The sequence below is a fragment of the Euleptes europaea genome, chromosome 11 (genome assembly GCF_029931775.1).
Source record: "Euleptes europaea isolate rEulEur1 chromosome 11, rEulEur1.hap1, whole genome shotgun sequence".
Lineage (NCBI taxonomy): Eukaryota > Metazoa > Chordata > Lepidosauria > Squamata > Sphaerodactylidae > Euleptes > Euleptes europaea.
In genome coordinates this window covers 57474631-57498950 of record NC_079322.1, presented here as the reverse complement: position 1 = coordinate 57498950, position 24320 = coordinate 57474631, and the positions used below count along the sequence as shown (strand labels likewise).

General features: G+C 45.5%; 1 protein-coding gene across 1 annotated transcript in view; it reads left to right on the top strand.

Annotated features, from left to right (window-relative positions):
• DNAJC1 (DnaJ heat shock protein family (Hsp40) member C1) overlaps window positions 1–24320 on the top strand; it is a 105833-nt gene that overhangs the window by 71374 nt on the left and 10139 nt on the right. Inside the window, exon 9 of the mRNA XM_056857351.1 lies at window positions 13313–13432. Within this exon, the coding sequence (XP_056713329.1) occupies window positions 13313–13432 (120 nt within the window). The remainder of the gene's footprint in view (window positions 1–13312; window positions 13433–24320) is intronic.

The window sequence follows — 24320 nt, the reverse complement described above, 5'->3', positions numbered from 1 at the left end:
TGAACCACATGGCTCTAATTCCTGTTTCTTAGTTCTTGATGCGAGTCTAAAATACAAATTTTATCTGCATCACATTTTATCTGCATTTTTCATTGTGTGCAGCACAGATGAAACATTACTGTTTATGTGCAAACAAATATTTTTAAGATGTTACTTTAATGCTTGGAAAGCTAAGAAAATAACATGGGCGTAAGTTGAGATGTAATGTCAAACCGTAGTTTGCCACTATGTGAACAATCCTTGGGTGGTCCTTGGATGCTCTTGCTTTCCCTCTGTGGAGCAATCCAGTTACTCTTCCATGGCAAACAGTTGTTTCCTACTGCTTCCAACTGTAAACATATGAAACTGCCTTATGCCGAGTCATTCCACTGCACAGTTTATCTCATTATTTAGAGTTAGGCAGAGAGAGATCCTTCCCAATATCCCACAGAGCCATAGTCTAATGTTTGTATTCTTGTTGAAAACCGAGCTACATCAGCGTAAGAGTCCTGGTTTACAGGGCATGAACACATGAAGCCGCCTTATACTGAATCTGACCCTTGGTCCATCAAAGTCAGTATTTCCTACTCAGACCGGCAGCGGCTCTCCAGAGTCTCAGGCAGAGGTCTTTCACATCACCTACTTGCCTAGACCCTTTAAGTGGAGATGCCAGGGATTAAACCTGGGACCTTCTTCATGCTAAGCTGATGCTTTACCATTGAGCCACAGCCCCTCCCTAAGTGCAAGGGCAAGTGCAAAGCATAGTTTGTTGATCCAGATGCGATGGCAAACTATGGTTTCTATTAAAGTGGAAATATGTAACTAATAATAATAATTTATTGCAATCATAGACCAGAAAATGTCATACTGCATTTCTAGGCTACATTTCCAAAAACCTAATACCTTGCATTTCGAGAATTGCTAACAAAATAAATAAAATACAGATAAAATACTAATTAGGCCAGTTATAACAGTGTAAAACGTGGAACAGTATTTCTATACTTATTACAAATATCTAACTAGTTGTTCACACAGGAGGGGAGGGGGGAGCGTAGAAGCCTAAGGATTCTCAAGTTCATTTACATAGCAAATGTGGATTGCCCTTATTTCTGTATCAGACCTTTTTCACTTATTTCCGTATGCACAGAAGAATGTGGTATTTTGGTATTTACTAAAAGTTTATCATATATGTTTTCCCTGCAAATGGTTGATTTTGGTCCTAAATTATGCCTTGGTTTTTGTAGAAAGCAAAGAGTAAACCTGTTTGAAAACAATCCCCCCCCCCAAAGAAACCCATCAGATTTGGTGATGGGGGTGCTTTTGTTTTTTCTTCTTCTATTTTACGCTATTGCTGCTAGCATAAAAAGAGCTATGTAAGGTCACCTGTAAAGTCAGGGAGGAGCTAGAATCCAAGCCAGGAATCTGTATGGCTTCCATGACATCCTTTATTGTGGGTTCCGTGTTTCCCCAAAACAGTTGTTATCAAGAAAGGTTATTCTGTAATCTGTAATCTACTTGTCTGGAGAAAGGGGACAACCAGACTACATATGCTGCTACAATCCCTGGAGGAAGGTAGGGATTAAAAAAGAGTAAGGCAGGCTTTATTTTTTATTTTTGTGTTCCAGTAAAGTCACCCAGCTGATATTTCTTGGTCCCTGATGTGACCATGAGCCTCTTTGGCAGGCGATCATGGCACCTCTCGCTGCCTTGAAGCTCTTTGGGGAAAAGACGGGTTGTTGCAAAGAAACAAAAACTAAATATCTTTTTTCATAACTATCTGATGCATAAGGATCTGAGCAATCTAGCTCCAGACAGATACTGAGAGGGGGAATTTTGGATTGTGACTTCCAAGATTTCCCAGGTCCATGGTACAGTATTAATAAACGAAATTATGTGCCATGACTCCATGGAATTTCCACTGGTGGCTTTTCAGTGTAGAGCTGTTTGATGAAAAGGGATAGGTAATATTTGCTGTGTATGTCTGTGACTGTTGCAATTCAGATATGATACCATCTGAAATTCTCCTGAAACAAGTAGCTGTGATTTTTAAAAAATAATTACATAGACATTTCACTTAAGCACCAACAAACTTGTGAAATAGCTCGAATTTTCTGAGTCACCTTGAGATATGTTGTTTCCAGTTTTGGGATGAGATAAAAAGTATGAAGCGGCATTTGGAAAAGTCTGCATCAAGCCATATTATGTGGCTGTGTTTTTATTAGTTTGCTTTTAATAATCATTGCAAAACAATTTGAAGGTATAACAAGACAATCTGAAGTAATAACACAAACAGGAAAAATTAAACTTTTTAAAATCTGAAATCTTAATTTTTCTAGCATTGTCTTCCTATTAAAGCAATTGTGGAATGATGTAATAAGCTTTATAATGGGGACAGTAAGTATAAAAAGTAAATCTGGGGCTTGCTAGTGAGCACTTAGAGCTGTTTGCACTTTGAGAATAAAGATGGAGTTCAGGGGCTAACATTGGTAGCAAATCAGGGTTGCTGACTTAGTTATGTACACGGTTGTGATCATAATAAATCAGCTATCTTTCAATTGACAGCCTTTTTGTCATTGCTCTGTGGTCATAAATGGCTGTTGATCTGGATAAGTTTTAGTCACAAGACAAATGAGCGGTCTGTTGCTTCTGCCTTTAGTATTCTTCCCCCTCCACCTTTTTAAAGGAAGTCGGTCTGTTCTTGAGTCTGTCACTAACGTTAAGAATGAGCCAGAGTTAGATAAACCATGCTTATAAAACTGGGCTAATGTAAATATAACTTTGAACAGTGTTGAAGTCTGGGGGATATTTCTAGGGCATTGATCATCGATGTTGCAAACAGTTGCCATTAACAAAATCTTGTGATAGGCTTGCTTTACTTAACTGAAGACTCCTACTCTAAATTAATCCTGCCAATGTTTTAAAGTATTCAGGAACAGCATGGCTCTGAAAGAAGCATCTTAATTATACTCTGTCTTGAGACCTGATGATGATACTCAAGAGATGGGAATGTCAGATCTGATATGTACTTAATTGGCCTAATTAATAATAGCCTCAAAGAAAAAAAGTGAAGAAATTGTGGTTGTAATGCCTGCTTTAATTGAGTAAAAGGAAGCAGAATTTTCTTCATAGGAACTATGTTCACATCAATCAAGTTGGTGGTGCCAGTCTAGATCAAAGATGATTAAAGAGAGAATTTTTACCCACAAATGTCCTGTTTGTATCTGGTGGTTTAGGCTGTCTGGTTAGATGGGGATAAGGATATAGGGTGAGGGATGGCTGGAAATTCGTTTGAGTGACAGAGAAAGCAATAAATCTCTATCTGACGAGAGCTGGTTGAGTTCTGTTACGCTGTGCTAATCTGTCATTTTTTTACTTGTTTGAGATTCGCATTCTGTCGTTCTCTTCCCCGTTTCCCTAAAAGAAAATAAAAAGATAAGATATTGGTTGATGAACTTCATTTACATGTAGATACTGTTGCATTAGCCCATATTCTTCTTAATACTTGCCTATTTCAGAGCAGCAATGTATAGAAGCAGTTGCTATCTAAGATTAAACATGTGTTGGCAAAAGATACTACCACAGAGCATGGGCTGAGCGGATGGAGCCTTCGGCCTGCGGATCTGGAGTGTTGGTAGGACTTAGCATTCTGGTCTGAGACACACTTATACTACCTGGCATTGGACTTGCAGGGCAGCCCAAGAGGTACGAAAAGGCAGGAACCCTCAACTTAGTTGGACCGGTGATCTCCAAAAAGGGTCATGACGTGTACTGTAATGTTTAGGGAAATTGTCTGAGACTAGGCTAAGGCTGCCAATTTATCTTAGCATGTGCTCAGAGAATGGAGAAACCTGAGAATTTTTTTAGCGTACTCCTGAAAGATGTGAACTGAAAACGTAAGCACAGTTATGGGAATGGGACGCAAAGTGGCTTGAAACCGTGCCATTCTGGTACACTACAGCATTTGGCCGCAGCTCCTGGTTAAGTGTGAGATGTAAAAAGGCTCTTAAGTCACTGATTTTGAATGTTCAAGTCTGTGGGCCGAGCTACGCACCGTAGTTGCAGACCTGGATTGTTGCTGAAGACCAGTAGAGCTAGCTAAGCAATTTTGAGCAGCAAAATAGTGCACAGAAAGATGGGAGTGTGTATTATGAAAGAAAGTTAGTCTGGCTGGAATGAGGACAGCGAGCTTGATGGGAAGGGTGCGATGCCTTCCGTCACCCAGTGTTTTTATGCTTGAAACTATCTCCTCCTTTTGCTTCAAAGGTAGCTCCACAGCTTACACTTGAAGACACAGGACTGGCACTCTAATTGGCAGTTCCTCCCAAATGTGGTCAGGAAGGGCAAAGCAAGAGACCAGGAAACTTGAGCTGGTCCAAAACGCTGCTGTTAGGCTGTTGTTGGGGGGCTGAATACAGGGATTGTATCATTCCTGTAGGGTAAGATCTGCACTGGTGTCCTGTTTGTTTCTGGCCACACTTCAAAGTGCTATTTCTTACCTTTAAAGCTCTAAATGGCTTGAGGCCTGGGTACTTGAAGGACTTCCTTCTACCATGTTGTCCAGCCTACCAGTTAAGATCTTCCTCACACACCTTTCATGGAGGAAAGGGGTATTCATGCCTACTAGTTAAAATGGATACTAGTCATGATGCATACCTATTCTCTCCAGGATCAGAGGAGCATGCCTATTATTCTAGGTGCTGTGGAACACAGGCAGGATGGTGCTGCTGCAGTCGTCTTGTTTGGGGGCTTCCCAGAGGCACCTGGTTAACCATTGTGTGAATGACTTCTGGACTTGATGGGCCTTGGTCTGATCCAGCAGGGCTTTTCTTATGGTCTTATGTTCACCTTGTTCTCGGTGACCCTGCCTACAGAGGTGAGGTAGGTGGCAACCAGAGACAGGGCTTTTTCAGTAGTGGCACCTCATCTGGGGAATGCCCTCGCCCTGATGCCTACACTGTTCTCTTTTAGGCACTAGGTCAAATAATTTCTCCTTACCCAAACTTTTAATTAAGGGATTGGTCTTTCACACCATTCTTATTGAGTGTTTCTAGCCTGGAAACTGTTATTGATTTTAAGGTGCTCAGTGGTTTTATGCCCTGGCTTGGTTTTTAATGCTGGGTTTTAATTGACAATTTATAATAGCTTATTTTTTTATGTTTTATTTTGTCAGCCAGCTTGGGCAAGTTCTTTGGCGAGGTGGCATCGTTTTTTTCTGAACCGGTAAATAAAAGAACAAAATAAAAAGAGGCTGAAGCTAATTCCCCCACTTTTTAAATGTAAACTTTAGTCTCAGCATGTTGAATTAGTAGGTGTTGTGCCCGTGACAGACTCTGTGTTCATGTCCTCGGACTCTCTTGGGAGTGCTAGGCAGCAGAAAAGTGAATTGTTTGTTTCAATTTTGTACTGTGATGTTGGGCCAGATATTGTTTCTGCAAGTTTTTGTAGCAATTACTGGAAAGTTGGCATAATTAATGATTTGGAGGCTGTAATCTGCCAGCAGGCTGTTGGGGGTGTGTTAATCTACCGCTGCACTGCTGGAATTATCCTTCAGAAGTACACCGTCAGTTTTCAAGCTACTGAATATCCTGAATGCTGCTTTGTGTAGGGTTTTAGAACTAATACTTTAATTCTGTACTTGCTACATATGCTTTTTGGCACTTTTAAACAGCTAAAACGCTTAAGTCTGCAGTGGGTAGAGGCAGAAATGTCAAAATATTAAAATGTCAAAATGTTGTTTCAGGTGTCTTTTTTTTTAAAGCCCTTTAAAGATGTATACTTTTACAGTTCCTGATCAGAAAAAAAATATTAAATACAAATATAGCAGATGGACTTTTGTTTGGCATGCAAATATCTTTTTTGTGATCTTTGGGGATACTTCTAGCTACTTGCGCAGAACACAACAGAACCCCTTCCATCCTGAAAACTCAGTTCAGCCCGCATTGAGGCAACCTCATTCCTCTCCAGAATGCAGCTTTTCTCCATGTCTGGGGAAAGCCTGCCCCAAAGCAACTTGTTCCAGGGCTGCTGTTTCATCTGAACACAGGCCTTCTGGCTAATTGCCCCTGAGGGCATGCTTAGAACTGACATAAGCTATGCCTCGGTTTGGTTCCACCCCCTGCCCGGGAGGCCTCTGTTGAATTGTTTGCTGGCGTCCATCCTGTCAAACCACCCTTCTCGTAACGTCACTGTAAAAGTGGACTTTAGTCTCTCAGTTTAAATGGGAAGATCGAGGCCCAAGGATGTTTGTCTCTTCCAAGGATGAGACAGAATCCAGGCGTCTGCTGTTTGAGTAATGCTGTTAATTACAGCATCATTCTGCAGGCCTTTGATCGTATTGTCTGTCTGTGGGTACTCTGTTATACTTTTTCAGTGTGCACAAACACACAGAAACAATCCTTTCTAAGATTCAAATTAGAGGTCTCTGCTTCCTTCCTTTTTCTATCCTTTCCTAACTTTGCATTTTAGTGTCCATTCCACTATCTATAACAGGGGTGTCGAACTCATTTGTTACGAGGGCCGGATATGACATAAATGTCACTTGGTCGGGGCCGGGCCATGCCTCGCCAGCCCAGATTGAGAGTGGGAAGGGTGGCTGCCTCAGGGACTGGATAAGAGCTCTCAAGGGGGTGCGAATGACACCCCAGGTCTAATACCATGAATTTCTGTGACCTGAGCACGACATTTAGTCATGTTTGTTTGGTTTAAAGCAGTAGCAAAGCCAGCTGTAACAGCTTGGAAATATTTAATATGCTTATTTATATAAACTATAGTCTTCTTGGTACAACAATCTTAGATGCTAATGAGGTGGAAATAATTTTTGTGCAATTCCTGCAGCTTTATTTAAAATGTAGTACTCCTCAGACACTTTGGCACCCTGTTTTTTCCATATGAAAAAGCCATATATTAGGCCTTTTTTGTTGATCTGTCTTCCATTATCAACATTCCCTAAACTTGTTGTTCCCTCTGCTCCCTCATTTTTATTCCTTTTGTTGATATAGGGTGGTACATATCCCCTCCAGCCTAGGCAAGCTTTTGAGCCCTTCACTAAACAAGCCTTTAACTTCCTTGATTTCTAGCATTCCTCTCAAAACTAAGAATGTTGAGGAAAAAATTTTTTTACATCACAGTTAGTCAGGGACTGTATGGTGTGTGTTTGTGGCTGTGCCTGCATGAAAGGTAACGTCAGAATTAGTTTCCCCAGTCTCCTCAGGGCTTTTCTGCCATGTCTCGGAGTGCTTTGCCACTTTACTCGGGCTTTCTTCTCTTTTCCTTTCCTCCGCTCTCTCAGGGGATCCACATTTTGTTGGATATTGACCTATTGTAATAGTTAGCTTTTTCCTGTTCAGACAGAAGGGCAGGTAGCAGATCCCAATGATGTGTGGATCTCTTGTCTATTTTTCTACCCTTTCTTTCCTGTAGTTGTACTTGCTTTTACTAATGCCCTTCCTTCAGCCTCCATTTTTATCTCATTTCCTTGAAGTTTAGGCTTTATCTTCATGCAGATTCCATACCTAGCCAAGAAGGGAAGTTACAGGAAGGTAAAAACAACCACCAATTTTTTGTCTAATCTGTGAGAAGGGGATATTTGCAAATACAAATATTGTGAGGAAATAAAACCCAGAATTGACTGTATGGATTGCCTTCCATGTTTTAGAGAAGGCCTTTTGCTTTGGGAATCTTAATGGCGAAGTATCCCTATTTCTTTGGGAAAACAAATTTCATGATAATCTCATGGTCAGAGGCATTGCAAATTTTAGGGAATATCTATTCAACAGCTTCACTAAAATTGATTGTGGCGGGAAGAAAAAGCTACAGTTTTTGGCCAGCCTAAGTCTTTCTTTAGATTCACTACAGTTAATGTCCTTCCTTCATGGGGACAATATGCTGATAGAAAAATTTCCCTGTACCTAATAAAGAAATGTCTAAATCTTTTATAGGTAAAGGTTTGTCATGTTGTTCTTACATAGATATTTATAAATCTGTAATGGTATTTATATATGCAAAAAATCATGTTAAGTTTTAATCTTCTAACAAAGACGTCGTCTAAAAAACGCTTCTTCATTTAGGAAATGCATATCCTGCTTTTCTATTTTTAAATACCACTCTATGTACCTGGTAACAATGGGTTATACGATAATGAGCAACTCCAGAAGGTAATCCTGTAGTGGCAAATGATGTAAGGAGTGGCCCCCTCAGTGAAAACCACAGTGAGGTGGATAGTGGGCGCTCTGCTCTTTCCTTATCTCAAAACATGATGGGTTTTAAGTATACACTTAAAGATCTTTGTGGTGCTTTCCCAGGAAGAGAGTGAGAAAGGTTCTTCCTTTCAATGCATGATCAGAATAAAGAAGCTACAATTCTGAGAGGCAGCTTCTTTATTTTATTTACTTCGTTTATAGCCTGCCTTTCTCACTGAGACTCAAGGTGAATTACAGAATTAGGAGACAATGCTGAAAAGGCCAGTGAAATATATACACAGAAAGCAGTAAATTGAGAACAGTGAAATAAAAACTAGATAATACATCCAATAAACAATTCTTGCTGGTCTCTTATCTTTCTCTGTCTCTAATTATTTGCATTTAAAAATCTGTCTAAGGGTTGCATTGCATTCTTGCTTTTCTAAGACACCTGAGAAACAGTGACCCAGTTATAAGGCAGAGAGAAAGAGAGAATTTTGGTAGGAAGGGAACCCAGTCTTACCATCTGGGCCTCCCCATTCCAGAGATTCTACTTGCTTATTGTACATTTTTAACTGTCCCCAAGTACAGAGTGCTTTTCTCCAAGGCCAGATTAAATGCACTGCCATTGGGGGAGTTAGCAGGCAGATTTTCAGGGGTCCCCTTTTCCGAGCGACTTTGTGATTGTGGATCGGAGAGTTTGGACACTGTTTAGCATTTTTTTGTAGATTGTAAAAAAACATGATCTCGCCAGAGACAAATGGATCAGAATATACATTCAGAGGTGGGGACCTGCCCTAAAGCAAGATATAGTTGCAGGGTTATTGGCTGATACTGACCCAAATGTAACCCTTGCTGTGGCAAAAAAAAATTATCTTTTTTTTTATGATACTTCTTTTTAACTGTACTGTTTAGATATTATATTTTTGTATGTATGGTTATTTATGTATTATGGAATGTGCTGAATTTGTTTTGCTTATGACCCGTTGGTCCACAAGCATAAAAAATGAAATAAAGGAAAGGAAAAGGGAACCCAGTCATTCAAGCAGTGCATATAATCTGACACGTTCAGATTTCTTATTTGAATTGATCCCCATATCAGCTGTTGCTGGGGCTCGGCATCTTTCCCCCTCTTTCCCAAAAAGCAGTATCCTATATGAAAGGGTGGTAAATGCTAAAAGACTTCTAAAGCGGGTTGGGTTTAACAAGAGGAATTTGAACTTGACCTACAGAAGAGGAGGCCTTCAAAAAGACATGTTAGCTTCCTAAGTGAATATTTCTTCCAAGAGAGTGTTTCTTTGCTGCTGCTCCAAGGTCTTGTATCCCATGATGTGTTTGCACCATCATTGTGTTTATTTCTAGGGCCTTATAAGTCATGCAAAAATTATTCTGAAGAGGAGAAAAAAATCTTAAACTTTTCCTCCTTCACTCCCTCTGGCAGCCTCTCCTCAGGAAAAGTCTGGCCCACTTGCTGATGGCAGCCTGGCTGTCTGGTTGGGCAGTGTTGTGTGGTACCAGCCGTGCTGGGCCCAGTTGCACAAGAATTTGCAGGGAGCACCTGACTTCCCCCCGCACTATTTATCATCTGCTGGCAGCCCCCATATCTTACACTTTCCCTGTTTACTTTTCTCCTCCCTGCCTGGCAACCAACCTACCTTTTATGTGTGCCCCCATCTCCTGCTATTGTTGTTATTTACTTAATTTATACTCCACCTTTCTCCCTGATTGGGGACCCAAAACAGCTGACATAATTTTGCTCTTCTCCATTTTATCCTCACAACAACCCTGGTTAGGCTGAGTATGTGTGACTGGTCCTGAGTCACCCAGTGAGCTTTCACAGAAGAGTGAGGATTCAAATCTGAGTCTCCCAGATCCTAATCTGAAACTCTTGACCACTATACCTCACTAGCTTTTGCAGGGTGGCTACTGTTGAACTGTAGTAAGCAGACAGTCCTTGGTGAGTCATGCAAGTCGTGTGGTCACCCAGTGGTTTCTGCGAGGCCTGGCCCCAATGCGCTGTCCTTCAAAATAGCCCTGGAAAGGGCTCAGCCCCTTCCCTCTGCCTCTCATTGACAGAAACCAAGGTTTCAAGGCTGGCAATACCGTTGTGGCTGCCTCACAATGGCCATTGAGGACATTGTTTCTTAAAGCTACAGGCACAGCTTTTACCATTTTAGGGTTTGTTTTTTTTTGAGATTTTTCTACAAACCTAGGTTTTTTTTTTTTTTACAAGTTTGAGGAAAGATATGTCTTTTTGTCCATGGCTTCAGTCTCTGGATTTAGGTATCCACAGACGGAGCCATGTTGATAATTAGGTATATTGATTAAACCCGGCCTTGCATTATTTTCATATCCTAAGGAAGTTCCTATTTTTAGGGAAGCATCTAGGAAGTTAATGTGTCTTGTGTTGTGTATGTGTGTGTTTTTATGGCGTCCCATGCTTGTCAAAAGGTCCAGGAGTAATCTGTTTCCTTCTCCTTAATTGTGAGGGATTTGTTAGCATTTCCCATTGTAGTCCGTTATTTTACCTCAGAAGCAACTCCTACATATTGTGTGTGTGTGTGTGTGGGGGGGCTTCAGAACAGCTAACGCCATATGATAGTCTACATTTGGAAAACAGAATCGGCCCAAAGTCTTTGTATCTGCACAAATATTCTAGGTACTCTTTCAGACATCTTTGGATCCTGGCCTCCCAGAAATCTTTGGACGTCTCTTTACTTCTATGGGGTCAGCCGTGACTTGATGGCCCACACACACAGTACTACTGTAGTCCTGACCTGAACTGAAACTTTTCTTGTCTAAGCAATATGCCTTTTAAGTTCTAAAGTTCAGGATCTTTGTTCACTGCTCTGTTTTTGAATATTAGTAAGTTTTCAATGGGGATGGCCATTACATTGTTCAAACCTATTAGAAAAAAACAGGGGCTGAAAGGCAGTTGTCGTCGGTTCCACAACAATGACTTATGGAATAGTTTCTCCTCACATTCCCCTTTTCTCTCCCCTCGTGCAATTTGAAATCCTTGAAAAGATTGGAAGAGCAGTTCTTAGGCACTCCCTTGGCAGGCTTTAATTTTGTATCTGTGATCAGCAGATGAAGATCATTTTAGAAGCTTTTAATAGAAAACAGTGCTTCTCCTTCTGTTAACTTTGCACTAACTTTAAAAATACAAATCTCAGATGAAATTTCCGACTAGTATTAAGGGGCTTTGTTTCTGTGTAATCTCTCTAGTGGATCCCTTAGTACTGCGTGTCAAACTCAACAGAATTTCAGTGGCAGGTTCCCAGCAATGCCAATGCTGTGCTGCCAGCTGCATTGCTGTATCAGCTTCTTTTTTGTGTCCTTTGTCACTCCCCGTTTTTTTTTCTTTTCCTTCTGTTTTTATGTTGGACACTGCTGCATTTAAGTATCTCTCTAGGCTCCGTGTAGCTCTTGTGCACATGCAAAAAGTGCTCTTTGGATCCTGACCAATGGAGTCTGTGTCTGACTGTGTGGCACTTGAGTATAACTGTACACCTACCTACCTACCTACCTTTGACAAATGCTGATCTTCTGGAATACAAGTTTCTCATTTCTCACGGCAGCCTTCATCGCTCCCCGTGGAAATCGGCTCCCTCCCCATTTCTCAAGTGGAAGCTCTTGGGAGCTGGTTTCCTTTTACTTTCCGCCTCCCCCCTCCCTCCCCAGAGAACCACTTTCTCCACTAAAATGTGTGAGTGTGTGTGCATGCGCACTTGCATGTGTGAGTGTATTCTCCCCCCCATATGCACACCACTGCATCCACTAATGACTGCTTGTACAAAAAGCCACAGCAATATGATTTTCAGCATTTTGATGAACAAAAGACATACATGAAGATGAACACAAAAGATCAACACAAAACAGGATGATTGATCAAATCCTCCCCGCTATTGGCTATTATTTACTGTCTCGTAAGCGGCAAGCTGTACATTTATGCCAATTTATCTGCTTTGGGGAGCCGTTCTTGATAGCAGGACAAAGTGAATAAAAGTAGTTTGCTTTGCAAATGAATGCAAATGGCCGTTCCTTCGGGGAGCCCTTTAAACAGGGCTAAGGCACTCTGATTATGAGTGAAGCTGCCATTTGGACATGGTGAAAAGAGCACGCTCGAGCCATTGATTGGGGGAGACAGTGAAAAGTCAGGAAGGGCCCCCGTTAAGCTTGCAGTGCAGCGGGCGGACGGACATCAGTGTGGTTAGAGCACAGTGGGAGAATGACAGGCAGGATTAGTGTCAGGGAGAAGCTTTGCCGTAGCTGTGGAGATGGTCTCTGGGGTCATTCACCTCTGACTGTTGTTCTGAGCTGATGGCTCTGTAATGCAAACTGCCTGATGCATGGCTGTTCATTATCGGAAATGGTGATTAGGGGAGGTTATTTTGTCATAAAGGGCTCTTTTTTAGAAAGAAATAGAAATGGGAAGCTGTTGCTTGCTACTCGTGTGGAGGAAGCCTGATGCAGATGGCTTTGAAAAAAAGGGAAGGTTTGGAAACAGCTGTGCATGTGTGAATGTTAAGGTTTCTCAGTGCGGGCCTGCTGGTCTCTTGCGTTGGGAGGTTTGGTTTGATTTGTCATGAAAGGAGAAGCTGGAATCCTTTGCAATGGCTGTCATGTCTTGGCCTCTGTAAAGAACACTGAGTTTCTTTCTGTGTGTTTTTCACCCGGTGCGCGGCATGCTATTCAGTCTGGATACTTTTCACATTGTCAGTACTGTCTATGTGCGTTCGTTCTGATTTCAGTGACTTAAAAACTCAACAAATCTACTACACTATCTTAAAAATGACTTCCAGGAGAAATGAATTCTGTATGTTATTTTGAAACATTGGTACCGTATGCTGTTGCTTTCCCCCCTCAGCTTGACACACACAAAAAAATCTCCATACAGTTTATTGTAAATGAATAAATATTATCTGTCAGACATATATGTGTATGGCTAATGTAACATCAGATAAAATGTATCCGTTTACAACACCTTGCATTATTTTACAGAACAGAAGAATAGTAGGGATTATGCATCTCTACCTGTTAAAAACAACAACATTGTGTTATTTGATTACTTATGCGTTCTGCTCCTATGTTTTCAGCCCACAGAAATCCTCCTAGTTCCTTAGCGTAATTAATGTTCTACAAATGTTTTACAGGCACCTCAGTGGACGGAAGAGGACCTTAGCCAACTGACAAGAAGTATGGTTAAGTTCCCAGGGGGGACGCCTGGTCGATGGGAAAAGATTGCTCACGAATTGGGTCGATCAGTGGCAGATGTGAGTTCACTCAAATTTGCATTGTATGGACAAACCAGAACAAGACAGGCAGTGTAGAAGCCAGACATAGATGGGGTCCGACATTGTCTTTTGAGAGGCTACAATCCTTTTAGGACCTGGAAGTGAACCATTAACTAAGCAAGCAAGAAGCAGATGTCAGCTGGTACCCCGCTCCACAATTAACAGCTGTAACTGATCAGCTATATATGGAGATTCTGGTGCTTAGAGACTTGAGCTACGGTAACATGATAAGAGAAGAACAATCCCAGTTTTAGGTTTTGTAGTAAACCCTTTTTATCTCAAAGAGAACATTTGTGAGATTTAAGTAAAGATAATATTTCTGGTTAAGTCTGGAAGGGGTTGGTTTTAAAAAAACACACACAACTAAATGCCGATCAGCTAATATTATTTAGACAGGTGGCATCTATGAATTACACTGGACTTCAATCCATGAAATGGCAATACTTTCAGCAAAATTTGGAATATAGTGGTGTAGAAAATAACTAATTTGCCCTTCCTGTGGGAGGGAAAACACAGATGACCTTTTAAAAAACAACAGCAACAAACCCTGGACTTAAGGAGTTGCAGTTCTTGTAAGCGGAAATAAAGTTCTACTCAGTTGGCCCTGATTCCAGAGGCATTGAGTGTAGTGTTGAGTGGTTGCCAGTGGATATTTGGTGTTTCGTGGTAGTTGAGCATTAAGAAAATTGCATCGTGTGAAACCTCATTCCTGTGAAAGATTCTGATCACACACCCATTTTGTCTTGCATTGATCACTGTCCCTCAGGCAAGAAATTCTGGAAGGGATGGGGCTATGTAGATGCTGAGGACGGATGGAATAGTAATGGGAAAGGGAAGAGTGGAACTTTTGATCTTTAAGCAGAAACAGTGTTGTTTGGGATCACTATATGTCTGTGTGGTCACAAACTTTAACGGTACTGTAGTTCTGTAACACTTTTGAACAAAACAATTGATGTGCCATCTGAGGGCATGGAGAACACATTACCAGGAGTTTGTTAATTTAAACCAGGTTGGTAAAATGTCCACCTGCTTGGTTGCTTCATGATTAGTGACTCATTTCCCCCATACCCTCACTTTATAAGTTATCCTGTTCATGTCTTTTTTAAAAGAACAAATGTATGTGACCCCCAGTTTAACAAAAAGATGTACCTGATGTTTCCGGATTCAGAGCAGAGAGCTCTTTGGCTTGTATTTAGCACACAAGGATATTCATCTTTAAAGGTTTATTAGGGCAATGCATGTTTCAAGTGGTGGATCCCATGATTTGTACTAGGTGAACAGGCTTGCTCAATTGAAGGCTGACTTTCGATCCAACCCTATATCTTTGGGGGCGGGGGAGAATTCAAACTTTTTAAAATCCCATGAGCACAATCTGCTACATTCTTGTTGGCACTCTTCCATCCCCTGTTTCTTTCAGCACTATCTGAAATGCCACCACAGATGGAGAGCCATTGAAGAGTGATATTCCATGAGTAGAGATGAGTAGAGATGTGAAGGCCTTCCCCCCCTGTTTTTTTCTGAGGAGTTTTTAAAGTTTTTCCAATGGAAAAATTGGAAATTGGGGACTACTGAAAAAAACTCATATGAAATATTTTTCTGTTTTAGAATGAGTGAAGTGCTTTTAAAGACATGGTGGGCATCCTGTAGACATATACAGTTCTTAAACCCAAGATGAATTTCTGTTCCTCTTCATGAGAAGAGCATGAAGGGCTTTCATTGCTTCTCAACAGTTGCATGCCTTCTGTTGTCCTTTTGATTTGGGTTGTTTTTCCTTTTCAGCCACAGTACTTAGAACAAATTATTTAGAAGGACTGTTACTGGCTTTTGGCAGCTTGGGGCTGCAGCCTCACTTTTCAAGTGCATCAGCAGCTTAAATTTATGTGGATTAGAACAGGGCTTGGGGTGGTAGAACAGTTTTGTGGTAAGATTTTGGTATTTCATAGAATCATAGAGTTGGAAGGGCCCATACAGGCCATCTAGTCCAACCCCCTGTTCAATGTAGGTTCAGCCTATACTCTGCTGCCAGCAGGAACAGCTCTCTGCCCTCTGTAAGTGTCAAGCCTTTCAAATACTTAAAGAGAGCAATCATGTCCTACTTAACCTCCTCTTCTCCAGACTGAACATTCCCCAGTCCCTCAGCCTTTCCTTGTAGGGCTTGGTCTCCAGGCCTGTGATCTTCCTCGTTGCTCTCCTCTGCACCCGCTCCATTCTGTCCACATTCTTTTTGAAGTGGGGCCTCCAGAACTGCCCAGAGGATTCCAGGTGCGGCGTTACCAATGCAGTTTACAGTGGGACTATGACATCTTATGATTTGGATGTTATGCCTCTGTTGATACACCCCCAAGATCGCATTAGCCTTTTTTGCCACTGCATCACACTGGCTGCTCATATTTAGCTTACAGTCCACCCATACCCCAAGATCTTGTATCCATCTTTTTGACATTGCACTTGTTAATTTTCACACACTGCTGAACAATTTAAAAAATCTTGTCCTGAACACACTATGTTGTGCACTCTTTGGAGCATTTAATGTGTGAGATATTACAAAATAAGAAAGTTGGGGTTATCTCATTGTTTTTAACATACAAGTGCATTGTGAACATTCAAGCTGGGGACCTTTGAGACTCACAGGGGAGGGAAATCCTAACCTTCCATGTTAGCTCCCACCTTCTTCCTTCTCCTTATTTTTCTGCAGCCTTGAGGGTTTCCACAAGTTTGTAGGAAATCTCCCCCCCACCCCAATATGCGACCCCAGTATGCAGATTTATTGATCCACATTTTTAGCCATGTTCAGAATGTGATATGTTAAGTCCGCGTGGGAAGGATTCACGAGATCAGAGACGGAGTTCAACAACACAGCATTGATTTCAGCACAGAACTAACTTACACACTGAACGTGCCCTGCTTATATGCCCCCCTGGCCGCCTGCGGCAACTCCCCCCCCCCGATCCATGATGGGGGGGAATACCCTCTCGGTGACCAATGGGACATGCTGGCTTAGGGCCAATAGGATCTGTTTGCTTAGCCAATAGGGCGAGCAGGGTTTAGGATCCTTCGCACGGAACTCAAGCTCCTAAGTCTCCCCTTGCTTACTACCCTATTAAATACATACACAACGCCCCTCCCCCCTAAGTCCGAGCAATCCTAGCGGTGCACTAGGAGCACACAAAGTCTTGGAGGTAGCTCGGCGGCGAGCGGTTCGACTGGGAATGGCGCGGCACAGGGACGGGGGCCGTTGGACGGTCCGTTGGCGCCGGATCAATCTAATCCTCGGTTGCTGGGTCGTCGGTGTTACCCGTCGCAGGCAGCGGCAACGGTGGCTCTGGGCGCTCCGACTGTTCCGGCTCTCTGGTGACAGGGGTCGGCAGTGGCGCGGTAACCGTGACTGCTTCCGGCAAGTCGGCGGGGCGGCGGCGTAGCTGATCGATGTGGCGCCGCAGAATGCGCCCCTCCGTGGTGGCTACCCGATAGGATATCGGGCCGGTGGTGTCCTGGACCGTGGCTGGGATCCAGGCGGGGCCCGCTCCGTAGTTCTGGGCGAACACAGGATCGTCCTGCTCAATGACCCTCGGTGTGGCGGTCGAGTCCTTGTGGCCCGGGTACTCATGCGCCAGGAGAGGGTGCAGCCGGTCGAGCAGCGTTTTCGACCGTCGACCCATGAGGAGTTCTGCAGGGCTCTTGCCGGTCGCGAAGTTGGGTGTGGTGTGCTGAGCTAAGAGGAAGTCCACCAGCCCCCTGTCCCAGTCACGGCGGCCGATGCGCCGTAACGCGTCCTTTGTCGTTCGGACCATCCGTTCCGCCTGCCCGTTGGTGGCGGGGTGGAACGGGGCCGAGGTTGCGTGGCGGATCAAGTTCTGGGCCATGAAGTCTTTGAATTCGGAGGACATAAATTGGGCCCCGTTGTCGGAGACCACTGTGTCAGGCAAGCCGTGGGTTGCGAAGACCTTGCGCAGCTCACGGATGACCACACTCAAGGTCATGGAACCCACGTCGACCACCTCCAGCCACTTGGAGTAGGAGTCCATGATAATCAAGAATGTCTTACCCTGGAACGGCCCCGCAAAGTCTATGTGGATGCGGGACCAGGGTGTGTGGGTAGACTTCCAGCGCTGGGTCGGGTCCCGTGGCATCTCTGGGCATGACTCCTGTCAGGGTTGGCAACGGCTCACCCACTCCTCGACAGCAGTGTCGATGCCCAGCCACCACACATAGCTTCTTGCCAGGGCCTTCATGCGCACGACCCCTGGGTGGCTAACGTGTAGAGCCTCCAGAACTTTCGTGCATAGTTTGGCCGGAATCATGATGCAGTTCCCCCACAGCAGGCACCCCTTGTTCAGGGATAGTTCAATTTAGCGTAGTTCCGCTCGGCCGGGGTGAGGGTCCTGGAATAGAACGCGATTGGGGCCTCCCGGCCGTCCTGCAACCGGTGCTGCAAGACCGCGCCAATGCTGTAGGGCGAGGCGTCGCAGGTCAGCACCACCGGCAGTCTTTCGTTGAAGTGGACGAGCAGACTGGATGAGGAGAGGAGGCCCTTCGCAGCCTTTAAGGTCTGCTGCTGCGGCATGCCCCACACCCACTGGGTCAATTTGTCCAGGAGGCGGTGGAGGGGTTCGTCAACCGACGCCTTATTGGGCAGGAAGGTGTGGTAGAAATTTAAAAGTCCCAAGAACGCCTGAAGCTCCTGTTTGCACTTGGGCAGGGGAGCGCTGTGGATCGCCTTTACTTTTGATGGGGTCGGGTGGATGCCAGCAGCATCGATGAGGTAGCCCAGGAACTCCACTTGCGACAAGCCCAGCTGGCACTTGTCACGTTTGACGGTGAGCCCCGCGGTCCTGAAGCGGCTGAGCACCAGGCGGACGCAGTCTAGGAGTTCCCCCTCGGAGGCAGCGGCAATCAGGACGTCATCGAAATACGGGACAATGCCAGGCAGGCCTTTCAGGAGGTCCTCCATGATGTTTTGGAATATCCCCGGGGCAGTGCTGACTCCGAACTGCAGGCGGGTCACCCGGAAAGCGCCCCGGTGTGTGACGATGGTCTGTGCCTCTTCCGAAGACTCGTCAACCGGCAGCTGCTGGTACGCTTGGGCCAGGTCAAGTTTGGCGAAGACCTGGCCCCCAGCGAGGGATGCCAGAAGGTGGCTGACGACAGGCACTGGGTACGCGTGACTCTGAAGGGCCCGATTCAGGGTGCACTTGTAGTCCGCGCAGATGCAGACGTCCCCGTTCGGCTTCAACGGAGTTACAATCGGAGTCTCCCACCTCGTGTTGGGCACCGGAACCAGGACGCCCTGGGCGATGAGCCGATCGAGCTCCGCGTCGATCCGGTCCTTGAGCGCAAAGGGAACGTGGTGGGGCTTCGGGCGGATGGGGGCGGCGGCAGGGTCGATGAGGAGGTGGACAGGTGGCCCCTTGTAGCAACCCAGGGGGCCACGCCAAACATACTTGAACTCGGACCAGACAGATTCGAGCGACGCCTGACTGAGGTGGTGGAGGCCCGTGATATTCAGTCCGAGGGCTTTGAACCACTCAAACCCCAGTAGGCTGGTGCGGCGGACCACGACGAGGCACAGGCGGCTGGTGAGGGACCCATATCGCACGGACATGTGAGCGACACCCAAAACCCGAACACAGTGGCATTGGAAATCGTGATGATGAGACTGGAGGGTCCAGCTTGGGCAGCAGGGCGCGCTTGGCAAGGTCCCAGAAAGTGTCCTCGGAAATGATGGAGAGGGCGGACCCGGAATCCACTTCCATCACGCAGGGGGTCCCCTCTATGTAAACGGTGGTAGAGAGCTTGTCGGGGCTGTGGACCTTGTGCAGGGCGAGGGTGTGAACGCGGCGGCGGTTGTGGCGGCCCCAGCATGGGGACTCGTAGTCATCATCCTCGGAGAGTGCGTGAACCGGTTGGGCGGCGCCATCCTTCTCCTGGCGAGGTGGCCTCCTTGACGAGTGGCAGACCTTGGCGATGTGGAACCGGCAAGTGTGGCGGTCATGGGGGTTGCCGCGGCTGGCACAGGCCCTCGAAGTCAGGTCCCGTGGGCCTCGTCTGCGGAGTCGCCGTCGCTGGCGTCCCCAAAATGGACGGGGGCCGCTTCGCGGGGCGGGGCTTCATCGGCACAGTCGCAGCAGTGGTCGCCCCTGGCTGCGGTGGCCTCCTCGACAGCAGTGGCCAGAGTCACTTCCTTCTTGGCCACGATGCGGCGGCGGACCTTCTCGTCGCGGAGGCCGAAGGTGAGGCGGTCCCACAGGGTCCTATCGAGGTACTTGAAAGCGCAGAACCTCGCGATCTGGTGCAGCGCTGCGAGGTACTCGGCGACGGACTCTCCGGGATCCTGGTCACGCAAGTGGAATTCCAGGCTTTGGGCCATCTGAGTGAGCTGTGGAGCAAAGTGTTCGCCCAGAGTCTTCATGATGTCGAAGGACGAGGCGCTCAGCTTCACCGGAGCCAGCAGGGTCTTGGCCAACTGGAACATTCGGGGACCGCAAACACTGAGGAAGGCGTCACGCTTCTTCTCGGCGTCCGTCACGGTGTTGGCAGACAGGAAGAAAGTAATGCGGTCGGCATAACTCTCCCACTTGCAGGGGTGGGAGATGTCGAAGGCTTCTACGGAGCCGATGGTGGCCATCGTGCGGCGTGTGTTGTCTCTCCTGAGAATCCAGCGAATCAGCAATCGGGCCGGCTGCCTGGACACAGGGAGGTCACGAAGCAAGGCAGAAGCTGCGGGTCAGCCGGCGTGTGATTCAGCGTTGCAGACCGGGCTGCCTACCGGTCACTGTGAACGACGGAACGAGAGTGAGTCAGCAGGTCAGTCGGGCCGCTCCCCAGTCTTCGTCACCACTGTTAAGCCCACGTGGGAAGGATTCACGAGATCAGAGACGGAGTTCAACAACACAGCTTTATTTGATTTCAGCACAGAACTAACTTACACACTGAACGTGCCCTGCTTATATGGCCCCCTGGCCGCCTGCGGCAACTCCCCCCCCCCGATCCATGATGGGGGAATACCCTCTCGGTGACCAATGGGACATGCTGGCTTAGGGCCAATAGGATCCGTTTGCTTAGCCAATAGGGCGAGCAGGGTTTAGGATCCTTCGCGCGGAACTCAAGCTCCTAAGTCTCCCCTTGCTTACTACCCTACTAAATACATACACAACAGATATATTGATGAAGTTGCCTTACTCTGAGAGAGACAACTGGTCCATCTAGTTCAATATTGCCTGCACTGACTGGCAGCAGCTCTCCAGAGTGTCAGGAAGGTCTTCCCCAGTATCTGCTACTCGAGATCTTTTAATTAGAAAGGATTATACCTTGCATCATTATTACCGGAGCACTCTTTTTTGCTCTGGTAATAACGATGCAGGTTTAAAAGAATCCTCCTTTTTTAAGTAATAGGGAAATGTGGTACTCCATGAGGCACCAGGAAGCATCCCCTAAACCTTGGCTTGTATCCAGACTAGTGTCTCTGCAGGTGCAAGGGTTTACCCTAGGAAAATGATTTTGGGACATTTCAGACTTCCATGGGAGGGGAGAGGGGAGAAAGTTATGGGTGAAAATCTTTACACCCATGGAAACTCTGGATCCAAGCCCTATATTTTACTTTGACACCATCCCTGGGTTACCTTCCTGGTTAAACCCAGGGTAGCCAGCAGGATGTTAATGGGGATAGAATAGAGTACCAAATTCTTCGCTAAGCATAGGGTGAGCTGATCACACACGCACACACATGGTTTATTTTATAGAACACCATAACATTTATAACTTAAGCATTTAAACTTGGGGTAAAGGGCTCCAGTAACACTTGCCATGGGGTTTCATGCAGGCAAACTCATCATAAAAGTTGCTTAACATGTAGAAAGAACGAAATTTCCCTCAGCTATCTGTAGCCTGAACATACAGTGACTGTTCCTTCTGCGTCTGTAAGAGTTCCCTGTCAGTCTGAGAAGATGTAATAAACACCTAAGCCTGTTGCTAACCATATCTCTCCTCCTGTTCCTCTCCCTTAGATCTCTAATCCTTGTGGCTCTTGCGCCTATGGATAACTTTAGTATAATCCTTCTGTCATACTTCTTTCCTTCCAGTGGCTTTGCAGATAGATCTCTTTGCTACATCTTCTGTTGTCCCAGGATCAGGGGTGTTTCTTGATGACAGGCCTTTCCAATGGGACATTTGTCCCAGCTGCCAGCCCTGAGGGAAGTGCCGCTACTGATTCTGCCTTCATCATTAGTGCAGTAAAAGGTAATAGAGGACTGGAGGTAATAAGAGGACTGGTAATAAGAGGACTTCATAAAGGTTATAAGAGGACTGGAGAGGGAGGGAGCAAAGAACAGTAGGGTAGGCATAGGGGAATATAGAGCTAGGATAGCGAAGGGCACGGGTCCCCAGTGCGGTGCCCGTGGGTGCCGTGGTGCCTACCAACATCTTTCCTGGCACTCACCAAGTGTTTTTAGAGGGTGGGGCAAGGTGGGGATTTTTGAGTTTTTGCTGTGTGTAGTATAATGCTGACCCTGACCTGGATGGCCCAGGCTAGCCTGGTCTCATCAGATCTCAGAAGCTAAGCAGGGTCAGCCCTGGTTAGTATTTGGATGGGAGACCACCAAGGAAGTCCAGGGTTGCTATACAGAGGAAGGCACTGGCAAACCACCTCTGTTAGTCTCTTGCCATGAAAACCCCATAAGGGGTCGCCATAAGTTGGCTGCGACTTGACGGCACTTTACACACACAGTATAATGCTGACGGTTGGTTTATGTAAAGGAACTCAATTCTGACTGCATAGCTATAGTGCTTTATGCATCTAGCTGGAACTTCGCCTGGAGTCATCAGATCTTCCCAATTTGAATGTATTTTTATAATTCAGGTAGAAGTTGATACCATTACTACATTGTTACCATCACTACATTGGGGAGGGGCTGTGACTCAGTGGTAGAGCATCTGCTTGACATGCAGAAGGTCCCAGGTTCAATCCCCGGCATCTCCAGTTAAAGGAACTAGGCAAGTAGGTGATGTGAAAGACCCCTGCCTGAGACCTTGGAGAGCCACTGCTGGTCGGAGCAGACGCTACTGACTTTGATGGATCAAGGGTCTGATTCAGTAGAAGGCAGCTTCATGTGTTCATGAGAATTTTGTTCTCTTTTTTAAAATGTTCCTGTCAGAATCCGGCCAGAATCTCGCTCTTGCTGTACACCTGTGTGAGGAGCTCTCTCTGCTCTTCAACCCCCGTCATTTTGTGGTTGGCTGTGCCCCCTGCAGCAGCCGTTTTCTGGCCTGCTCCCACCCACCGGTGTCAGAATTCCAAAGGTACCCAAAGGCTCAAAAAAGGTTAGGAGCTCCGGCTGTAGGGCAGCAGGCAGCTAGGGTCACTGCTGATGGCGAGGCTTGTTCCCATGCATATTTTGCAGTGGCCCTGTGCTCTACTGAGATCCAGCCTGGTATAGTAGTTAGTGTCAGACTAGGCACTGGGAGACCTGGGTTCAAATCCCCACTCTGCCATGGAATATCTTTTAGCAAACCTGGGCCAGTTATTCTCTCAGCCTGACCTCTACCTCACAGGGTGGTTATTGTGGAGACAAAATGGAAGAGTGGGGACAGTGTTGAATGCTGCTTTGGGTGCTCATTGGGTAGAAAAGTGAGGTAAAAATATCTAGATAAATGAAAACACTTGAGATACAGCTTATTTCTCGAGCTGTTGAGAAAACCACCCTGTTTCTCAAGTCAGTCACTTCGAGCGTTGCCACGAGTGAATAATATACAGTAAACTTGCATTTCAGAAGGTAGGGTTCTAGCCTAGTGATCTCCCTGATGTGCTGGTTTTCTATGTTCCGGGACTCTTTTCATAAAGAGGAACATTGTGAGCCCTTGCCTTCACTCTGAAGTGTTACAGTCCACTTGCAGGCTTGCCTCCTCGTTGGCTGTTTGTGAGAATGAGAGCGGTTTCAGCACATGGCGGAAGGAGAACTGCAACAGCCTTACTGTAGAAGGAATCTGTATGTCCCTGATCTAGGAAATGTGTGTAATACGGCTGAGTTCAGTTCTGCAAGGCAGAGGAGGTTAAAACCCGTATGCGAGAGAGAGAGAGAAATGTTCAAGATAGCATTATGATCATCAGTGTGTGCGCTTGTATTCCTTGTCTTCAACCTCACACACTGAAGAAGTTTTTATGCCAACAAGTGAAAGTGGAACTGGTAAATAGCAATCCTCATGGCCCAAGGCTTTTTAAAGGGTAGGTGGAATATCCCAAAGCTTTGCTGTTATAACACTGAAAGTGGCTCAGATTGCTTAGTCAAAAGAACATAAGAAAAGCCCTGCTGGATCAGACCAAGGTCCATCAAGGCCAGCAGTCTGTTCATACAGTGGCCAAACTGCAGCAGCATTGTCCTGCCTGTGTGCCAAAACACCTAATATAATAGGTATGCTCATCTGATCCTGTAGAGAATAAAACACTAACAGCTAGCCACGGGGAGACATAGAAGCAATATGGTGAAAACATACCTTCCAGGGTGAATTTTAGAACACCTTATCAGTAGTCCTCACTTGGATGTAATTTTTTCCCAACACTAAAAAGCTTCAACTTCTTTAGCCCTTTTCCTTATACTGATGGTGCACTTTTCTGTACTTTATCAATCTCTGATGTGTCTCTTTTATAGTATGAGGCACGGTATTCTAAATACGAGTATACTGTCAAGTTATAGGGTTTTGCCCCGAATGCTTTGTGTGAAATATTTACCCTAGCAATCCCTGTCACTTTGGTAAATGAAGACAGCCCCATCTAAACCATCATAGGATGCCAGGACAGCCCTTTTGCTGAACAGGAGTGAGCCCAGAGCACAGACCCCACCACCAAACTCGCACAGCGTGATTGGGGGGCTGCATT